Source organism: Poecilia mexicana, unplaced genomic scaffold, assembly GCF_051168715.1.
Source record: "Poecilia mexicana isolate PSO_F unplaced genomic scaffold, ASM5116871v1 scaffold_18, whole genome shotgun sequence".
NCBI lineage: Eukaryota > Metazoa > Chordata > Actinopteri > Cyprinodontiformes > Poeciliidae > Poecilia > Poecilia mexicana.
The window spans coordinates 22,412,769-22,433,801 of record NW_028263387.1 but is presented as its reverse complement, the minus strand read 5'-3'; the positions used below and the strand labels follow the sequence as shown (position 1 = coordinate 22,433,801).

At 37.1% G+C, this 21,033-nt stretch overlaps 1 protein-coding gene across 1 annotated transcript in view; it reads right to left on the bottom strand.

The window, feature by feature from the left end:
- Positions 1 to 20,592, bottom strand: part of stk26 (serine/threonine protein kinase 26) — a 37,780-nt gene extending 17,188 nt beyond the window's left edge. Inside the window, exon 1 of the mRNA XM_088016192.1 lies at positions 20,287 to 20,592. Within this exon, the coding sequence (XP_087872318.1) occupies positions 20,287 to 20,307 (21 nt within the window). The 5' untranslated portion in view covers positions 20,308 to 20,592. The remainder of the gene's footprint in view (positions 1 to 20,286) is intronic.
- Positions 20,593 to 21,033: the final 441 nt, after the last annotated feature.

Genomic DNA, 21,033 nt, shown 5'->3' with positions numbered 1-21,033 from the left:
CATCCATCCATCCATCCATTTTTACTCAGTTCATCCATCCATCCATCCATTTTTACTCAGTTCATCCATCCATCCATCCATTTTTACTCAGTTCATCCATCCATCTTTACTCAGTTCATCCATCCATCCATCCATCCATCCATTTTTACTCAGTTCATCCATCCATCCATCCATTTTTACTCAGTTCATCCATCCATTTTTACTCAGTTCATCCATCCATTTTTACTCAGTTCATCCATCCATCTTTACTCAGTTCATCCATCCATCCTGTTTTGTACTTAAAAATTGTGATGGAAACCAGTTGATTGTCATTATTCTGATGTCCTGGTGAAAATCTGTCGTTCTCCTAAAAATAAAAGCTGCACAGTAAAATAAAGCAACCGTAATGAACCGTTACAGTAATTACAGCCAGTGTTTTCCTGTAAACATGCTGCACTTAGCTTCACTAAAACCCCATGATTACATCCAAACACAAATCAAACAGAGTCCATCTTTGGGTATTTGTGTCGAAGTCGTTGAGAAACGACATGACCGGCTGGTTGTTTCATAACTCACTCCAGGCCATAACAAAGTACTGAAACCAGCTGATCAGATACCATTCATGAGATAATAAGCAGCAATTAATGCTTAAAAATCTGACAGCCTCTGGTTTAAATACAGACAGATATGCAAGAGACTGTGTGGATTTGGTTGTAGCATAAAACCTACTAAATACTGCAAAGCTGCAGTAATCCAGTAGAATCTATCCTAAAATATATTCCCAAACAGAAGCTTGGCCTGTTTTTTCATATTGATTTGTTTGGCTGAGACTGAATCAACAATTAACTAATCGAAGAACTAAACTGAAGGTCCTCAAAACAAAGAGAATCAGTTCATTTTCACTTTTATTTTCCTTTTCGGAGCTGCTTGGCTGTAGTAAATAAAAGGTGTTTATAATGTAAACTGAACAAAAACGAGAAACAGAAAACCAGGAAACTGCGCAGCCACAGGAAGTGATTTTTAAATGGAGGTAACATGTTGACCTTTCAACATCACTGCAGCACCAGAGCAACACTTTGACAGGACCAGGAAGTTGTCAGTCATTGACTCTGTTGTTTTGGAGCAAAGTTTCTGTGGAGTCCTGCAGGACCTTTAAAGCACACCATCTTCCTCAGGTCCAGTTAATGTTTCACAGCAGGTCTGGTCAGAGTCGCAGTCTGGGAATCTTAACAACATTTCATCACTCAGACATTCAGCATCAACAACAACAACAGATGTCAGTCATTTAAGTGCCAGATTAAAAACCATAGCTCACTTTTCAGCAAACACACGTCTCTCAGATGTGTTTTAACGGCGTTACTCAAACAGAGTTTACTGTAAATTGGCAGGTAGTTGGTTTACTGGTACTGATCCAACGAGGACCATTAAACACTGGTGAACATCTGTTGTTCTCCTTCATGGTCTGTTTTATTGAGAGTATTGAAGTGAGTCTGAGCAGCTACAAATGTTTCAGTCTTACAGGGACTTAGTGGGTGGTATTGAAAGTATAGAGGGCTGAACCATTAATATGTTATTTTATAAAAATGTGACTTGGTCTTAGTACATCAGCAGGGAAATTTCCAGCAAAACTCCATCCAGACGTTTTAAGGGGGAACACTTATGCAAAATTCAGACTTTTTGAATACTTCAGAAAACAACACTAAACCAAACAAACACCTAGTCGTTTCTTGGCAATAAATCAATGTCTTTTTTGTGTTTGGAAAATGAGCCATTTCCCCAGCTGCATTCAGCCCGTAACCTAGCAACCCAAGCTGAACTCCAGCATGTTTGGTTAGCTGGTTTTTACCGCAGTACAATGGCTGCTGGAAATGACAAGAATTTTCTTGTTGACTTACCATCCAGAAACCACTTTCTGCATTTTTGTTGGTTGTGCAGGAGGTTCCACTTTTGCTTTTCAAAGATGTACAGTTGTATAACTGCATAATTCTCACGTGCGAGTGTAAAGTTGAGTTGGGGGCCGTGGCAAGCAGCAGCTTATTTGGATTTAAAGAGACAAGAGGCCCTAAAACAGCTCATTCTGAAAGGAGCGCTAAATATTCAGAACTAATCTCATCATCTAAGATTAATTTTGTGCAAAAGAAAAAATATTGAACACGTTTCAAATCGCCTATAGACCAACCCCAACCTGTTGAAGGAAGCATAATAGCTCACCTATTAGACACACAGGTTGTCAGTACTGATGTCATCAGGAAAAAGATCCTCTGAGCTGATATGTTGGATCTGAACTATTTGGCAGAAGTCCAGGCACCATGTCAAAGGAACGCCAGGTATTGCTGGTCGCATGCAGAAAGTATCAGCAATTAGAGCCATGCTACCTCAACCTGAATTCACCACTTGGCTTCAAACGGCTCGGCTTCTTCTACAGGCTTCAACAGGATGTAGTTCACTGACTAATGCTAAGGAATCTTATGAATGCTTAATGAAACTAAAACAGCCAAGGCAGGACTTGATGCTTAATTCAAATCTTTTGCTAAAATGTGATTTTTGTTTTTCATGGTCGTTTGAGGTACTAATTTAATCCAATCGGAGTTATGACACGTGATGACGTCTAGGGATCAATTCTACAGTTTTTTTCAGCAATGAGACCCGAAAATATTGTTACAAATCTTAACAAAAAGACAGTAATAGCAAGAGTTTTGGTAACTGCAACTTCTGTAAAGAAATCCGTTCAGATGCTAGTCGGTGCTAAGAGTGGTGGGACTGTGATCAGTGGAACAGATCATAATTTCATAATTATGATTTTTCTCCAGCATTGTTTACATCTAGTCTGGCTTCTTCTGGTGCAGAATTATGATGCACGTCTCACGTCAATGACGTAAAAGTCGGATAAAATGCGATATGACGGTTCTGACTGCAGACGACTGTCGGATTATTTTTACTGTGCGCAGAAACTGAAATGTTTGACTAGTGATTCTCTGGTGGCGCCTCGACTTCTTTGTGGCCAAGAGAAAATTCAACTCTATTAATTAATAAATAATTAATCAGGCTTATTAAAAGTTGCATGAGTCAATCATTGACGCATCCCTGTTGCACAACAGTTTGCACCAACACCAGCATATGGCTGCTTTATTACACCTGTTGCATAAAGCAGCGTGACTGAATCGTATTTTCATATCTAGTGATTTATTATGTGCTCTTATAAAACCAAAATTAGAAAAAACAAGTTCGAACAGCAAAAGAAACAATCCAAACCAAACTGCCAGTTTTTGGGCTTTGATGTTTATTTCAAAATTAGTTTATAATATTTCAAATGCCAACTCTGCTTTCCATCAGTTTGAAGGAACCAAAATTATATTGAATTCAAAATAAACACATCAAGTTGTAGATAGTTGGAAGAAACCTGAAAGACAATTTAGCGACTTAAATCAGGGGCGTCTGAAGTGCAGTTTGCCAGTAATAGAAAGATATTTACACCCTTTCTTGTTGGATACTTTTTAATTTTGCAGGGGTTTCTACTGCTAAGCTCTTAAATTGATGGAAAATGTCAGTTGTAACAAAGTATTTGTACTTTATAGGGCACGAAGGTGCATAAAGACGACAGTTTGGGACATACATCAGTTTTAAAGGAACAAATGTTTGTCTTTGTTTGACCTTTTTTAGCAGTGAACAAAGAATAATAAAATACGACAATAATTAGATTTTGTCAGAAGAAATAAATTAAAAAAAAAAAGTTAATACAGGAGTGACTGCAGACTCGGTTACCAGTTGCCCCTGAATGCACCAGTGAAGGGCAACTGCTGGGAAAGCCCCTGTTACTGGACCGACTCCCAGCCTGCCATCAAATCAGAGCCTGGCTGAATGCGACAAGCAGCTGGATTTTTTTTTACTTAAGTAATTAAGAACCAACTATCTCATCCTTGTTGAAAATCGCTGACATGACGCTTTAATTCAGTCCATGTTCCTTTAAAGCCTTTAGTGGTAGATGGAAATTTAATTTATGCGTTTTTTTGTTTTGTTTTTAAAGTTAACTGCACTTTGTGGTGCCGCCTTTGGTGCACAAGTCTGAAGCAACACTTTGTTCGTTCGGTAACTTTTCATTGCAAACCAAAAGGGCTGTGCTGAAAATATCCAGCACAAATATGTGAATCATTAGCACATCTAGTGTTTGACTAATTATGTTTTTTACTTACTAAACAGACTAAAAAGAAGATGACAAACAGGGAAAAAACACTGTTTTGTTGCAGTTTGAAGCTCTATAATGATTTTCAGATAACTTTTCTAGAAAAAAGTACTTTATTTCAATAAATTATTGAATATTTTTGTGGGGTTTTTTGGACATTGGGTACTTTAAAACTGAGGATTTTGGCTCTCTGCTGGTTTGGATGATGCCATTCTTGTTTGACAAGGTTCTAATAATCCTCAAAGCTACTTTACTTATTTAAACATCAGTGTCAAACAAAGCTGTTTGTCCAGGTATGACAACAGAAGAAGTGAAGAAGCAGTTTTACAGCTGAAAGTCGGTTTCAGAGGTCAGTGAACTCAGCCCGGCCCATCAAATACGAAGCTCCTGGGGAAACCGTTTGCACCGCAGAGTAACCGAGCGAGAAAGACCCACGTTTTCACCAGCGTTCAAATATCTGCACAAAAAGCTTTGTGTGCGTCGGGGGTCAGAGGTCACAGCTGCTAAAAGAGGAAACCCAAACAGAGCGCTCAAAAAATGACCTTTGCGGAGCGGCATCATGTGAAAACCTCCCTGGCCTTTAACGCTTCCTGTCGCTTCGGCCTCACGTCATGACACGATGTGCCGAGTCATCCTGCATGACGAACTTCCCAAAACAAAAGGTTTTATTCATTCAAAGAGGAATTTGTCAGTAAATTATTCAAAACACTGAGCTAAATGTTGCACAGAAATATCTGCTTGGTGGCAGTTTGGATGCAAGACGCCAAGGCTGTACGTTTTAGTCATGGCTTTTATTTGCTTGTTGGTCCAAAGTCAATGAAAGTAAGCTTTTATATTAATCAGCAAAAAAGTGTAAGTTTTTACTCTAAATGTGTGAAATTACAACATTTACAAAAGAAAATTGTAGTTCTGGTTCATGCAAATTCAAAAAAATGTCACCATTTAATTTTAAGCACCACATGTTGCATGTTGAACACGTACCAGACGTCTTGGCTCACATTTTTGGAGACAACCAGACAGTTTACTAATTCAGACTGAAAAGCAGAAGTCAGACCAGACAATATGAACGATAATAGACGGCTGGCTGACTGGTAAAACTCCTTCTCAGTTTTCTTCGTCTCAGTTCCAAACCCTCCAAGTGACACATTACAACAGGTAAGCATGTCATCCTGAGGTAAAGTGTGCCGTGTACATTCCTGAAACCTCAGGTAAGGTATAAGACTCCTACCGCAAATGAAAACACTTTTGGAAGGCATTCACACCAGCCCTGTTTAGGCCGCTTTAATCAAACTCCATTTCTAAAACGTTTGGTTTGTTTGTGGGAGCCATGAATGAATAATCCAACCTCATACTGAGGTCTCAGTTCATTTAAGGTGAACTCTGGTGGTTTGAACGTAAATGTGAACGCCAAGCAGACCAAAGACCGCTCCAAAAGCAGGAAGTCAACTGCACCGCACAGCATTCTGGGTAAATGCTGTGCATACCCAAAACAAACGTGGGTCTTCAACTAGAGAGAGAAAAATGACTCGTTTTCTTTTACCGTAAACATAAAAGAAATACTACAACTTCTAAGATCCAGCTTTTACATTTTGTGAAGAAGGAAGTTGCTTCTTCTGCTTTTTTTTGCAGCGCCACCAAAGGTGAGGAAGGGAACAGCTTCTTCAAAAAGTTTGGTTTATTTGGTGCAAATGTAAAAAATAAAAAATAAAACAAAAGTTGCAATTTTGTCCCCCAATCGAACCGATTTTACTGAACAATCAGGTGTGAAAACACCATAAAACTCTTGAGAAAGAAACTTTTATGTGTGTTTTTAAAAACATACAGTAAACAAACAAAACTATTCAACTCAGCCATGAACAAGTGATTTATTATTTATTGTTCTGCTTTATGTCCAGATCTCACATGTCGCTGTAAGGACAGAACCAACCGTTTGGATCCAGGATGGACTCCCGGTGGAGCTGCTGCTCCTCCGTCCAACACAGCAGCTACTTGTGCCGTCATGTGGTTCTACTTTAAACTGGGTGAACCGAAGAGCCGCGTCTAAAAATGGTTCCCCAGCGTCTGATACAGCCCACAGAAAAACTGACTCACCCACCATAATCAAAACTTGCCGGCAGCTGCTGATAATTTCTCACCCAGGAAGTCAGAAAACTCTGCTCCCTTTAGAGTTTGGGCTTGGCGGAGCCTATGATTATGTGTGTGATGATTAGTAGAGGAGAGTGCAGGAGAGAAGAACACTCCCTGGGTTTTGATCAGGTCCTGGAGCCAAACTGAATGGCTCAGAATCGGGCCGGGTTGGGAATATCGGGTTCTGGGGAAGAGCGCGGGAAAACCCGGAAGAAACCAAAGAGCTGATCCCCTGCTGGCGCTACACAGGATGTCGTGTTTTCTTTATCAAGTGGGGTCGGAACATCAAGTCCAAATCCTGGAGAGTCAAGAGAGAGCAAATCGACTGCTTCATGTTCTCTACAGGCTGGTTTTCCTCTCCGCTGCCGATCAAACCTCCGACAAACAGATTAATCCCAAATAAAACATTTAGAAAACAAATACACATATGTCTGTCACAGTAGTCAATAAATCAATTATTCGCATGATAGATTAAGATGCGCTTGATCATTTCCATTTGAATGATTTATCATTTTTCTCTCTGTATACCAAAAGCTGGATGACAAAAGTCTTCTGTCTCGTTCTTTGCTCTCAGGTAATTGTTTTTTTGAAAGAGTTTTGTTTCTAGAGCCTTTATATTTCATTTTATCTGTTGTTTCTGTTTTGTTTATTAATTTTGGATATCTAAAATGTCTTCTGGTTCAGTAGAATTTAAAGTTTATTAATCTTTGAGAATACGTTGTTGCATAATAATGCCTTTATTGCCATCACATTACCTGAAAATGGTCTCAAAACAACAATATTGTCATTTATCGCAATAACTTATAGCAGGGGTGGCCAAGTCCAGTCCTCGAGAGCTACCATCCTGCAAGTTTTAGAAGTATCCTTACTCCAACAGACCGGGATCAGCTCTACAAAGGCCTGATAACGAGCCATTCATTTGATTCAGGTGTGTTGAAGCAGGGATGCATCTGAAAGTTGCAGGATGGTAGCTCTCGAGGACTGGACTTGGCCACCCCTGACTTATAGTATGGTCCAGCAAAGTTCATTATCGTGACAGGCCTACGTACCATTTCAATACGTTTCTGAAAAATCAATAAAAATACAATTAAATAGGTCAGGATAGGTTTGTGGTCTACACAAAACATGTCCAGGTCTGCCTACTTGAGCTCCTTTCCCAATGAGCCGTTTTAAAATCCCCAGGCAGGCAGAGCTCCGTTGGGTTGCTAGGTAACGGGCAGAGCTCTACTAGGGTTGCTAGGTAACCGTCTGGGCTTTGTTGGGGTTTGCTAGGAGAGGTGCTGCGCCTGCTGATTTGTAACGTTATTTGGACGGTTTTTGGAACGGCTCATTTTCCTGAAATCTAAAAGTATTAACTTATTGCCAAAATACATCTGGGTGGTTTTTATTTTTAATTGTTTGGGTTGTTTTTAGAAGCAGTGGAGACTCAAATGAAAATGTTGCATGATAAGACCCCTTTTTGCATAAATTACTGGCTAAAAAAAGTCAGTCACAGAACAGTTAGTTTGCTTTTTCAATATTTTAATAAATCTTATAGTTTGTTCAGGATGTTTTCAGAGAACTCCTGCTGGCTGTGAGTCAATTGTGTAAAATAAGCACAAAAACACCAGGTAAGACCAGAGATATTTCCTCATAAAAACTTAATATTGAAAGACACAAAGTAAAATAAATATTGCAACAGATATTGGAAAGATATTATGATAAATGCTGAATATTCGGGCTAAATGAAGACCTTATTGGGTTGATGAAATGGCTTAAAAGTAAAATTTACTATATTTAAATTCAGATTTTAATTTTCTGCTTATTTTGTTTTATAAAGAAATTTAAAATAACAAATATTTTCACAAAATGGCTTTCATTCCAATAATTCCTCCAGAAAGTAGATCTGAATTCAAAGTCCAAGTAAACACAAGCTGTGAATCGTGCTTGTAAAACAAGATGGCTGACGTCGCTCTGAACTACAGAAATCCAAGGAGACCATTGGTGAAAACAAAAATCTAGGAGTTCCCAAAAGTTAAATCTTCATAAACAAGAAAAAGGCAAATCGATGAAACCGAATCAACTTGTGAAGTTTGTGATGTTTCTCCACAAAACACAAGAAAGGTGATTGTGTGCATTTAGGAGTATCTATTTAAATATTTTCCGATGTTAATTGGAGATGTTCTCAAAGATACCGAAACAAGCTGCATGAAATTTCCTGTCTCTAATACAATCTGTTGTTTTTGTCCAAGCACAAAGTTGGAGACCGACTTTAACAACATTAAGTGTGACAGACACTAATTCACAGAGGAAGCAGGAATGGATGAGACAAACGGGTCAGATGGTGCGACTGGCTGTTAATGTAATAACTGAACACACAGGTGAGTGACGTAGACGCAAAGTTAAAAATGATTATGAAAACACATCCTTTGCAGTCTTGTTTAGCTTAAAGTTTGGCTACCATAAATAAACTGAGCGTTAATTCTGATGCTGAGCTTCAGCTCAAACTGAGGCATTAAGGTCAGTCAGACATCACACATCTGGCTAAGCACATGATTTGTATACAAAGTGTGAATGCATGACAGTTAAAAGGGTTTTCTACCAAATGTTGAGTCTGTAGTCATTTGTAACTGCAGTGTTGCACACAATGATCCTGTAATGACTGAAAATATCTATGTTCTGCAGGACTAATTTAGATCTGTGGTGCAAGTCAGACGTCTCATCACAGCTTTTATAAACAAAACAAACAAAAAAAACACCACAAACAATCATAATCAAACCTTGTTGTATTTGTGATTTTCATGCATTTTAAGTTTAAAGACACAGTCAGTTATTCCACATGTGAATCCCTCTAACCGAAGTACATTTTCTTTACAAAAATCTGTCCTGACCTTCAGTTTTTTAAACAAACCATTCTCTGGGAACTGAACAGCAACACTTACCATGTTCCTTATTGTGACCCTGATTCATATGATAAATCATATAGATGAAGATGCAAAGAATGATTTCACATAAAAATCTAGAAAATTATGGACATCGTCTTCATGAGACAGAGGCTTCTTCAAATTTGATGTAAAATAGACTGCTACAGATCTTTCACCATTTCTTCAATTAATATTAGTTGCAGCAACATTTACTTTCTCTTTGGGACCAATAAGGGAGTTTTTGATTTTAGCATCAGCCTTCTGAAGCACAATGTTTATAAAAAACAACTATAAAGTGAATAACAGTGCAATATTTGCCACATTTTTGTTTTCTTTTTATATAAAATCAATTAGAAATGCATATTTCTAATGAAAATGCCGGGAAATTTTGATGTAAACATGCAGTCAGGATCTCATGCTAGCATGAGGCAACACCCAAGAGATGACAAAAAAGAAACTAAAAACAGGAAACTCCACTAACCACTCCAGTGACATCAATAAAATTACCCCAAAGAGTCAAATCACTGGGTTTCCTGCCAGCATTTCATCAATCAGTAACACAATCAGATCACCACTCTGCATGAAATCAGCTGAATCATCAAGGTTTCACCGCCTGCAGCTAACGGCTAACAGCTAACAGTAATGCTTCCTGTTAGCGTCCTGCACAACCTGCAGCTCTGCGGTAGTTTCACTTCCAGCAGACCGAAGCAGCACTTTTTCACTCGACCTGAGGGTTTGACTAGACAAGCGTCAGAGAAAAAGCGCTGAAGCGTGAAGACGGTATTTTGTGTTTGCTTTTTCACAGCGACAGGAAGCAGTGACATGTAATTCGCCTTGATCTGCAGGCGAATTACATCTTCCAGGACTAGGTAATGGCTGAAAACCGTTCTATTCAGGATGAAATTAACACATTTTCTTCTCAAAAGAGTCAGCATTAACAAGTCATTTTAACTTCAGCTTTATGTAAATGTTTGAGTTTCAGAGAGAAAAATTCAGTCACAGCATCTGAAGGGCAAAGGAGAAACGATGTGTGACTGAAGGCAGCAAATGTTACAGTCCAACAATAAAGCTATTGATAACAAACCATAAATGCATTAGAAGTAATGAAGTCAGATGGAAAACTTGTGCAATAATGTCACCCTTTATAAAACGACATCAAGCTAATTTCTCGGCATTATGTAATGTTTCTTGGAAAAAGGGAAGAGAAACACGGGGAACAGCGTCGATTATGGCAAATAAACATCAGAGTTCCCTGATGCCTCAGCAGGGCTCTGCCATCTGACCTGGTCTATAAATAATCTGTTTTTAAACATGTTGCTTCCTACTACTAAGCAGCGGTTCAAAACACCAGTGCAAAAAGCTGCTATTAATAGGGCTGAAACGATTAATCGTGATTAATCAACAGTTGAAATAATTGTCAACTAATTAGCAATCAAATAATCGTTAACTGGAGTATACAGACTCAAATAAAAGGCCAGTTTCTGAAACGACAACGCAGTCAAAGAAGTAATTATATCAAAACTGTTAAAAAATATATACATTTGTATTTTGTCTGTAAATATTTTCTACCAAGAACTCCTCAAGTATAGTCCTAGGTTCAAACTATGTAAAATAAATCTACCATTAATCACCTTTATCTATCCAATTATTAACCAATGAATCCAAAAATGAATCAAACAAATATTTCCAAATGGATGTTAGAAGGATTTGTTAACTGCAGATTCATCCTTTGCTACAAAGGATAAAGTGTAAACCTAAAGAGTCTAATTGCATTTCAGGAAGTGAAATGTTTATTTACTTTTTATTTAAAAAATGATTTGAATTATTTGGTTGCTTGTTTGCATCATTTTTAATATTTTATAAAAGAGGTTTAAAGGAAAAAACTGCAGAATATGCCAATTTTTAAAATCTGATTAATCGATTAATCATCAGAATAATAGATTAATCAATAACTGAAAAACCTTTGGTTATATTCCTAAATGCAAAACATCATTCTCCCATTAAATGAGAATAACTATCCTTTATGTATGTGTTTTAGATTACACTCCGTTTCCAATTGTTCTGGCTGCGATATGGCAGGCAACAAGTTTAAAAACTGCAAACCACAAACAACAAGCAAAGAATTTAATCTGTTCCAGAGAAGACACTGATCCTTACGGAAGCGCATTGCTATCACGCAGGAAAAAAAAAATTTCGAGCGCTATCACGTTATAACGTGATACGTATGTCGTTAAAACGTGATAGTATCTCGTTAAAACGTGATACGTATGTCGTTAAAACGTGATACGTATCTCGTTAAAACGTGATACGTATGTCGTTAAAACGTGATACGTATGTCGTTAAAACGTGATACGTATGTCGTTAAAACGTGATACGTATCTCGTTAAAACGTGATACGTATGTCGTTAAAACGTGATACGTATGTCGTTAAAACGTGATACGTATGTCGTTAAAACGTGATACGTATGTCGTTAAAACGTGATACGTATGTCGTTAAAACGTGATACGTATGTCGTTAAAACGTGATACGTATGTCGTTAAAACGTGATACGTATCTCGTTAAAACGTGATACGTATGTCGTTAAAACGTGATACGTATGTCGTTAAAACGTGATAGTTATCTCGTTAAAACGTGATACGTATGTCGTTAAAACGTGATACGTATGTCGTTAAAACGTGATAGTTATCTCGTTAAAACGTGATACGTATCTCGTTAAAACGTGATAGTTATCTCGTTAAAACGTGATATTTATCTTGTTAAAACATGATAATTTTAGGTCCAGGAAGTGGCGGTATTATGCTAGGCTAGTGCAGTGACTAATATGAATTGGTCAGGTTTCCCTTCATGTTTGGTCTACAACATGTAGAGATACGGATGCTGCTTTGCACTGTGGTTAAAACCATTAATAGCATGCGTACTCTGAGCAGGATCCTAAACAGAACGGGACTGCACCGAAGGAAACGTCAGTCCGGTCCTCTAGCTGTAGCGGCGTTCCTGACTGTCTGGATCGAAGCTCAAGTTGGCTTCCGATTGTAGCTTCTGATTCGGGAAATGGCTAAAGGGAGATTATAACGGAGGCTCAGACGTATTTGCTGAACAGTTTCTGTTCAGATTTGTTTTAACAGTACACTTGCTGAACTACGGCTGTTCGTAACCAAGCAACCGAAATCAACAGAAGGCTCGATAGTGGCAAAAGACAAAACTAGATCCTGTTAAGCATTCTTCAAAATAAAAGACTTCCTCTCTCCAAAATAAATCATACAGAAAGCTTTGAATTTAATTATTTTTCACGTCACCTTTTGGAATTGTGTACAATCAAGTTAAATTCGGTGAATAATAATAATCATGTAAATTATACTTAACATATGACTTGACATATGACTGTAAATAAGTAACTAATCATGGAAATTATATTTAACATATAAATGTTAAGAAATAATTTGTTCTGCTTTAAAAACGAACATACATCGACACTTCAAATCTGGAGTAGATTATTCTAATCTGCGCTAATGGCAGAATATTTCAAACCTAGTTTGTGATTTGTGAAATCTTTATCTGAATTGAAACCTCAGCAATGAGAGATTTAAAAATATGTTTGCATCTGGAATGCATTAGAAATAAACTCCTATCACATTTACAATATTTGTTATTATTTTAACCTTCTGTTTTCTTTCACTTTTTTGTCCTAGAGCACCTGCCTTTTTGTGTGGCTTACAAGGATCCATCAGCTGGGATAATAATGCCCACAACTTTTCAGATTCCGATTTATAGTGATGCAACGTAGCATCAGAGATGAATAATCTATTCCAGATCAGAAGTGTCTAAGTATGTTAGCTTTAAAGTTTAATAGTTAAAGATGCTACCCATCTCCTTAATTGGTCACATCAATATTATAAAAATTACAATATTGCCAAAATTCTTATATGTTTTCCAATCAGTTTCAATTTCCTCACTCCCCTTCTTCTTTAAGGAGCTAAATATAACTTTTTCCAACTTCACTTAAATGGTAAACGCCCGAGAATGAAACTGTCTGTCTTATATCAGCCATATGACAGAGGGTGTTAACAATTATCAAACCTATTATGTTATTTCAACCCAGATCAGGGCAGCAATGTTTTACTTTACTGCCAGACAGCCCCCAGCATGGGTTACTATTGTGTCCCACTGGATCTCTATTGCTATAGACTTGTACATGTACTCATCAGGCAGGAAAATGTTAATTAAGCAAACAAAATACCCATTTCTGAAAAATACAATGATGATCTGGCAAAAAACACTTGATTATTTGGGAGAAATGCAACAACTATCCGATGTAATGTTCATCCATGTAGAGCAGGATTTAAACTGCTAAGAATATAACTAAAGTGTCTGATCTTTTTTCAGGGAAGATATTTATGTAACTTGAAGAAATTAAAAACAAACATGATATTCCTACAAAATATTTCTATAACTATCTTCAAGTTCAGAGTTTTATTTTATCAAAGCAACACAATAATCTTTATCTACCCTCTTTGTCTCCATTAGAAAACATTATTTTAAGTCACCTATATGGTAAAGGAGAGGTGTCTCTTCTTTGCTCCTTGTTTGTCGACAAATATTAAAAATTGTTGACCAATATTTGACAAATATTATTATTTTATTTTTTTATTTTATTTATTTTATTTTATCAGGTAAACCCCGTTGAGATACACATCTTATCTTATTTTCAAGAGGGACCTGGGTAGAAGTCTGCAACACACAGCAACCTGGTTACAAAATAAAATTAATTAATGCATATGCAGAAGTGTAAAACAGTAGAAAAGAATTTAAAAACAGTGACACTGTTTAATAGAATCTCGTCTGTTTTTAAGAATCGCTCGAAATAAGTCCAGTGAAACCAGCTTTGACATCTTTATTTCAGACTGGAGCTGTTTCCAGGCTGTAGGAGCCATCACACTAAAAGCTTGCTTCCCTTTTTCAGTTCAGAAAAGTGGAACATGTAAAAGAAAAATATTGTTAAAACGTAAAGAATGGGGAATTAACAGACCTATGTAAAAGAAAGTTTAAGGATGCTGGAGCCAAGCCGAGTAGAGATTTATGAATCACGATCATTAGGTGATTGTTTCTCAGGACGCTTAAAGGAGGCCATTCAGCTTTTGCTGATTTATGATTTATTTTGGAGAGAGGAAGTCTTTTATTTTGAAGAATGCTTAACAGGATCTAGTTTTGTCTTTTGCCACTATCAAGCCTTCTGTTGATTTCGGTTGCTTGGTTACGAACAGCCGTTGCCGTTGTTCAGCAAGTGTACTGTTAAAACAAATCTGAACAGAAACTGTTCAGCAAATACGTCTGAGCCTCCGTTATAATCTCCCTTTAGCCATTTCCCAAATCAGAAGCTACAATCGGAAGCCAACTTGAGCTTCGATCCAGACAGTCAGGAACGCCGCTACAGCTAGAGGACCGGACTGACGTTTCCTTCGGTGCAGTCCCGTTCTGTTTAGGATCCTGCTCAGAGTACGCATGCTATTAATGGTTTTAACCACAGTGCAAAGCAGCATCCGTATCTCTACATGTTGTAGACCAAACATGAAAGGAAACCTGACCAATTCATGTTAGCCACTGCACTAGCCTAGCATAATACCGCCACTTCCTGGACCTAAAATTATCACGTTTTAACAAGATAAATATCACGTTTTAACGAGATAACTATCACGTTTTAACGAGATACGTATCACGTTTTAACGAGATAACTATCACGTTTTAACGAGATACGTATCACGTTTTAACGAGATAACTATCACGTTTTAACGACATACGTATCACGTTTTAACGACATACGTATCACGTTTTAACGAGATAACTATCACGTTTTAACGACATACGTATCACGTTTTAACGACATACGTATCACGTTTTAACGAGATAACTATCACGTTTTAACGACATACGTATCACGTTTTAACGACATACGTATCACGTTTTAACGACATACGTATCACGTTTTAACGAGATACGTATCACGTTTTAACGACATACATATCACGTTTTAACGACATACGTATCACGTTATAACGTGATAGCGCTCGAAATTTTTTTTTTCCTGCGTGATAGCAATGCGCTTCCGTAGATCCTGCCAGACCTGAAACACTTCATTTGTAATCCACAGTTTGAAACCTGTTCATGATGATGTCACAATAAACCACATAAACAAACAACTCGATCTTCAGGCTGTCTGATCACTCCCTTTGGTATCAACCACCTCACAGGACACATTTTTGGTTTTTACAGCAACCAGTCAGAGAAATTGAGGATTTCTTGGAGTAAAAGTAGCAGGAAACGCTGGAGATCAGTCTTTCACTGTCTTATTGTTATGGTGGATTTTTGTAACTCATTTAGGACTGAAATGATTAGTTGGGTTAATCACAATTAATCAATTATTGAAATTATTGCCAAATAATTTAGTAATCATTATCTGGAGCGTAGAGACTGGAAAAAGGGCCATTTGCTAACTTGCTAAATTATCAATGCATTTTAAGCAGTGAAATGTTCATTTTCTTATTTCTTCAAAAAGGAACTGAATTGCTTATGTGTATCTTTTAATATAGTTCTAATATTGTATAAAAAGGTTTAATGAAAATATGCAGAATGTATTGTTTTATCTGAATAATTGGGTAACCTTTAGTAATAACAAATTTTGCTGACCGATAAATTGTTCCAGAAGTTATTGCGATAAACAATACTGTTGTTGTTTTGAAAGCATTTTCAAGTCATATAATCATAACAATGGCATAATAATGCAAGAATACATTATTTAAGACCTATAAACTTTAAATTCTAATGAACAGTTAACACAGGAACTGGAAGACATTTTAAATATCCAAAATAAATTAATTACAAAGTCTTTGTAAACAAAACTAAAAGAGGGTTAGTTCAGACCAAAGCACCTTAAGACTTTTGTCTATCAGTTTTTGGTAGAAAGAGAGAAAAATGAAAAACAATAAATGACATAAATGTAAATTGAGCTTGTTTTAATTCATCATGTGATTAATTGATGGTCAAAAAATTACATATTCAATATAGCAATATAGCAGAGCAAAATGTGTTTATATTTTCTTCATTTTTGGTTTAATTATTTGCTCTGAACGTATTGTTCTTCAAGTAAACACCCAGGCTCTATGCTCCAGTTAACGATTAATCGATTACTAAGTTACTAAATGTAATGCTTGTTACTGGTTTCTCAATCGCAAGACTTTTTGTTTTGGGGTTTTTATAATGTAAAGCACTTTGAATTGTTTTGTAAAATGGGCTTTGCAAATAAACTTGATTGATTGATTAAATTAGTACTCATTGAGCCGATTAATCGTTTAAGCCCTAAAATAATAAATCTCAATTTTCTTAAGTAAAAGAATATAGTTGAATATAGCTCATCAACGCCACAACAAACTGATTTTGATTGCAGAAAAAAGTAAAGCATGAAGTATTTTTCTACTATTGTGTGAAAAAGTAAAATACATGACCTTCATTATTAAGCTATACATGTTCATATAATTTAACATTTTGTAATCTTTTCCATTCTCCTGCTGCAGCCTGTTCATGCATAACGAGCTCCAGATGCGCCCTATAAAAAGTGATTGCTATTACGATAAGGACGAGTTACATCCTGACAGCGATGTTTCCGAACGTCAACGATCGCTCAGATAAAATATTTATTGCAGAGACTCTCTGCTCATGTAGGTGTTGGCCTCAGTGTCCTTCACATAACTTCAAATATCCTTATTGCATTTATAAAGAAATAAGGCAAAAACAAATACCACTTTCCTGTACATCTGAGTGAAAACACAAAGGCAAATGTCACTTGATTACACCCTGCAGCAGGCAAGGCTGCTCTTCCTGGCAGGTAAACGAGTTGCTGCGCAGGCGTTGACGCTGCAGCAGCTGCAGGGTGTCAGGTGTGTGTTGACAGCACATTCGACCCACCCACCTGGAACAAACAGAGCAGGCAGCGCGAGCAGGTCCCACAGGTAGACACACCTGAAAGCCGGCCAAACAGGAGGATCGTAAATAACTCCCATCCCTTCTTACTGGCAGAAACGCCCACATGCACAGTTGAAAAATAAAAATTAAAAGCTGATTTTTCAGGTATCTGAACTTTACTTGAGTATTTTTCCTTTCTGACGACTTTTTACTTTTACTTTCTACATCTTATGAGAAATATCTGTACTTTCTACTCGTTATATTTTAAGATGTGGCTTGTTAATAAAAAAATAATGACGGACTTCTCGCACAACAAGTGTGATATAGTAGCGGTAAATGCAACCATAGCAAAACAGAAGAAAAACACAGTGGGAAAAACAACATGGATGGATACATCCATGTAACATCGCAAACAGCAGAGGAACACATTCAGAGATGCAACACATTTATGCAGTCTTATTTAAATAAAAATCCTTAAAAAAATAAAGACAACTGATTGTTCTTTGTCGGCTCAAAGAACATTTAGTGACGTGTTTTGTGCAATTTAAATGATCCTGATTGAGATTTAGTTTGAAGAAAAACTAGATAATATCAGTATTTTTTATCTCTATACCAACACAGAGCATGTTGTGAGCAAAAGAAAAAAAATTAAAGTATTTTCAAGAGTATTTTAAGTCATTTTGTGTTCTTGAAATTAAAAATTACTTTCTACTTTTTGTACTTGAGTATGTATCAAAACTTGTGCTTTTTTTTAACTTTTACTAGTATTTATTTTTAATACAAATATCTGAGAACGTGAGTAGTACTTATGACACCACTGATTTATGATTTATGTCCTAGAAAACATTTTGCGACCTACATCTGTACACTGTACGAAGACGCTGAGAACAATAAAACCCAAGAATGTCCAATAAAAACATATAACAATGCAGGAGATAGACATGGACACAAACTGGCTTTCCTCACCTCAGACACACCCAGAGTCTTATCTTTAACCCAAATCATGCTGTAGATTCAGAGGCTGAGCTATTAATATCCCAAATGGTCACCATGGAAACGTCACCAACAAATACCAAGCTGTCATGAAGTCCCTTTAACACGAGTACGGGTTGAAACTATAAACACAAGGATAATGGATAACTAAAGGTCAGATTACAGGTTCCAATAAGAAAATGATTGGTGTGACGTAAAATATTCAGGCGGAGAGGAAGCAAAGTCCAAACAAGCAAGGTCCAACCAAGAGCACCAAGCAAGGCTCACTGAGGAGCTTTAACAATCATTCAGGATCAACATGATAATATTATAAATGAAATCTGTTTTGGAAAAGTTTCCAGTAAAGTTTTAAAAAGTTATGATTTCAAAACATCTAAAGGTGTTTTCATAGTCCAGTAGATTTGGTTCGATTGGGACCAAACTTGTAACATTTGCTACATTTTTAGATGTTACGGTTCAGTTTCACGCTGCACTGTGACAAACGAACCACACTAATTGAAAAACCTGTTCCCCTCCTCGCCTGTGGGGGCGCTGCATCAAGAACTACTACAGGAAACAACACAAAAACCTCTGAAGAAGACATTAATGCAACTTCCCTGTTCACAAAATGTAAACAAAAGTTGAATAGCGTCAAATTTTAGCGGTTGTAGGATTACTTTTATGTTTTTCATAAAGAGTCATTTATCCAACGCACCTCTTCCGCCTGCTTTGGTAGTATTTACCCAGAATGCTCTGCGTTTTAGACTGCTGCCTGCTTCTGGAGCGGTCTCTGGTTATACTGCATTCAAACAGCACCAGAGCTCACTCCACAGCTAGGTTTTTATTGGACCAGAGTTCACTCTTTTGGTCCACATCAGACTTCAATTACGCATTCACACCTCCACAAACAAATCAGACTTTCTACACAAACGAACTAGAGTTCAGTTAAAGCGGACTGAACGAAACTGGTATGGATGCACCTAAAATGTTCCCTTGATTCCTACAGTTCAAAGTTTGTTTAAGGGGATGCCAGAGAAAATCAGCTGTTTGGAAAAACTTCTTTCCAAATGGTTGCTACACCAGCAGACAGCCTGACTAACTGACCAGCTTGTGACTTTTTAAAGATTAGACCGACAGAAAATAACAATATTCTGCCAAATAATCATGAGAGAACTAATATAATTCATTAAATATATATTTGAAGATAAAGATTAAACCCTTTATGTAATATTTTAAACTCAATTTGGACATAATGAAGTAGCAATAAATGTCATCCAGCGCAGCAGCATTACTTAATAAACAGACAGCAAATGAGATTTTAGCATTATAATGTTAGTAGAGATTATTCTGGAGAAATTACAACTCTACAAAGTCCAATGATTTAAACAGAATTGTTTCTTTCCACTGTCCCCCTGTGCTTGAACACCAGACTCAACGCAAATTCTAATGCAACCTGTTTGTTTTCTTTGACAAATTGTTTAAAAATTAACATTTTAAGATTGAGTATCTATACTGAAACATGACTGGATGCAAAACTGTTTATATTTTAATATGAATTTGACTGTAATTTAGCAAAGTGAGCTGAAACAAGGTCATTTGGTCTATATTGGATCTGCCCTGTCCAGCAAAATGCCAAAACTTTTGTTGTGAATTGGTGTAAATGCAGCTAAAATGGAATACACTGAATAAAAGTACAGATTTAAACCTTAAGATGGGAGTTTAAAAACCAAAATATGAGCTATGTAAGGCAACATTTGGTTTTATTCAAAGAAGTAAGCACGCAGACGTCACTGCAACACGAAATGTTGAGGCTCAGGGTTAAATTAGACAGCTTTAAGAGGGCAACCAAATTAGTATAATCACCGAAACAGTCTCTATGGAGAAACTCAGTCAGCTAATGTGAATGATGTCACTTACAGAACCGAGGCAAAGTATAAAGGACATGTATGAATGGAAAGCTTTCTGATCGTACTGGGTGTGGAGGCTGGAAGGTTTATTTGAATACAGGTTCTGTCTTCAGGTAATGACAGTGGAAACGGCCTGTGGTTGCACAATCCCTTCTTCCTTGTTGCCAAGCTGCTTCTTTTTCCTCGTTTAAACCCAGAAAACAAACTTCTAACTAGTAAAAATGAGCCAAAAAAAGAAACGCTTCCGTCCACCTTTAGACTTACCTGCATACCAGGGACGTCCATAGTTACTTCGACCTCTTTTCCTCCTCCTGGCTCCTCTGCTTTCTTTCTTTCTTCCTTTCTTTCTGTCTCCTTTCAGCTCCTGATTTCTTATTCCTTCTCTTCGTCGGGGTTTTACTCCACAAAGTTCCCTCTGAAACGGGTGAACCGGTTTGACTTCGAGGCGGAGAAATATTTCCGACACGCAGACAGGTTTGTTTAGCAGCAGAATGAAGCGGACAAACTCCAAAACTCAAAGTGTGACACAGAGAGTCTGCAGCGAGGGGGGGGGAAAAAGCTGTTGAGCAAACAAACGAGGAGAAGGACGAGCCTTTCTGAGGGAGGAGCGACAGAAAGTTCAGTCTGAACAGGAGGGAGTCTGCTGCCTCCCTCTGCTGGTCCCCATCTGGCTAAGAAAGCGTGTTTCTCATGTGTTTTTTACTGTGAAATATTTCAGATGATCAAAAAAAGAACATTAATAACACACAAAAATAATACGATTAGATATAAAATGTTAAAAAAAAATCTTACCAAGTAATTTTGGTTTAAATGAAATGTGAAGGAATTATTGACTTAAAACAAACTCTTACTACTTGCTGAAAAGTTATTTGTGGGTTTGCTTTGTCTTATTTTAAGTGTCTGAAGATATTTGCACTAAAAACTAGACAAAAAAAACTTTGTAAGATTTTGTGCTTTTGCAGTGTAATTTCATTTAAAGCTGCAGTACATGACAGTATGGTATGAGACAGA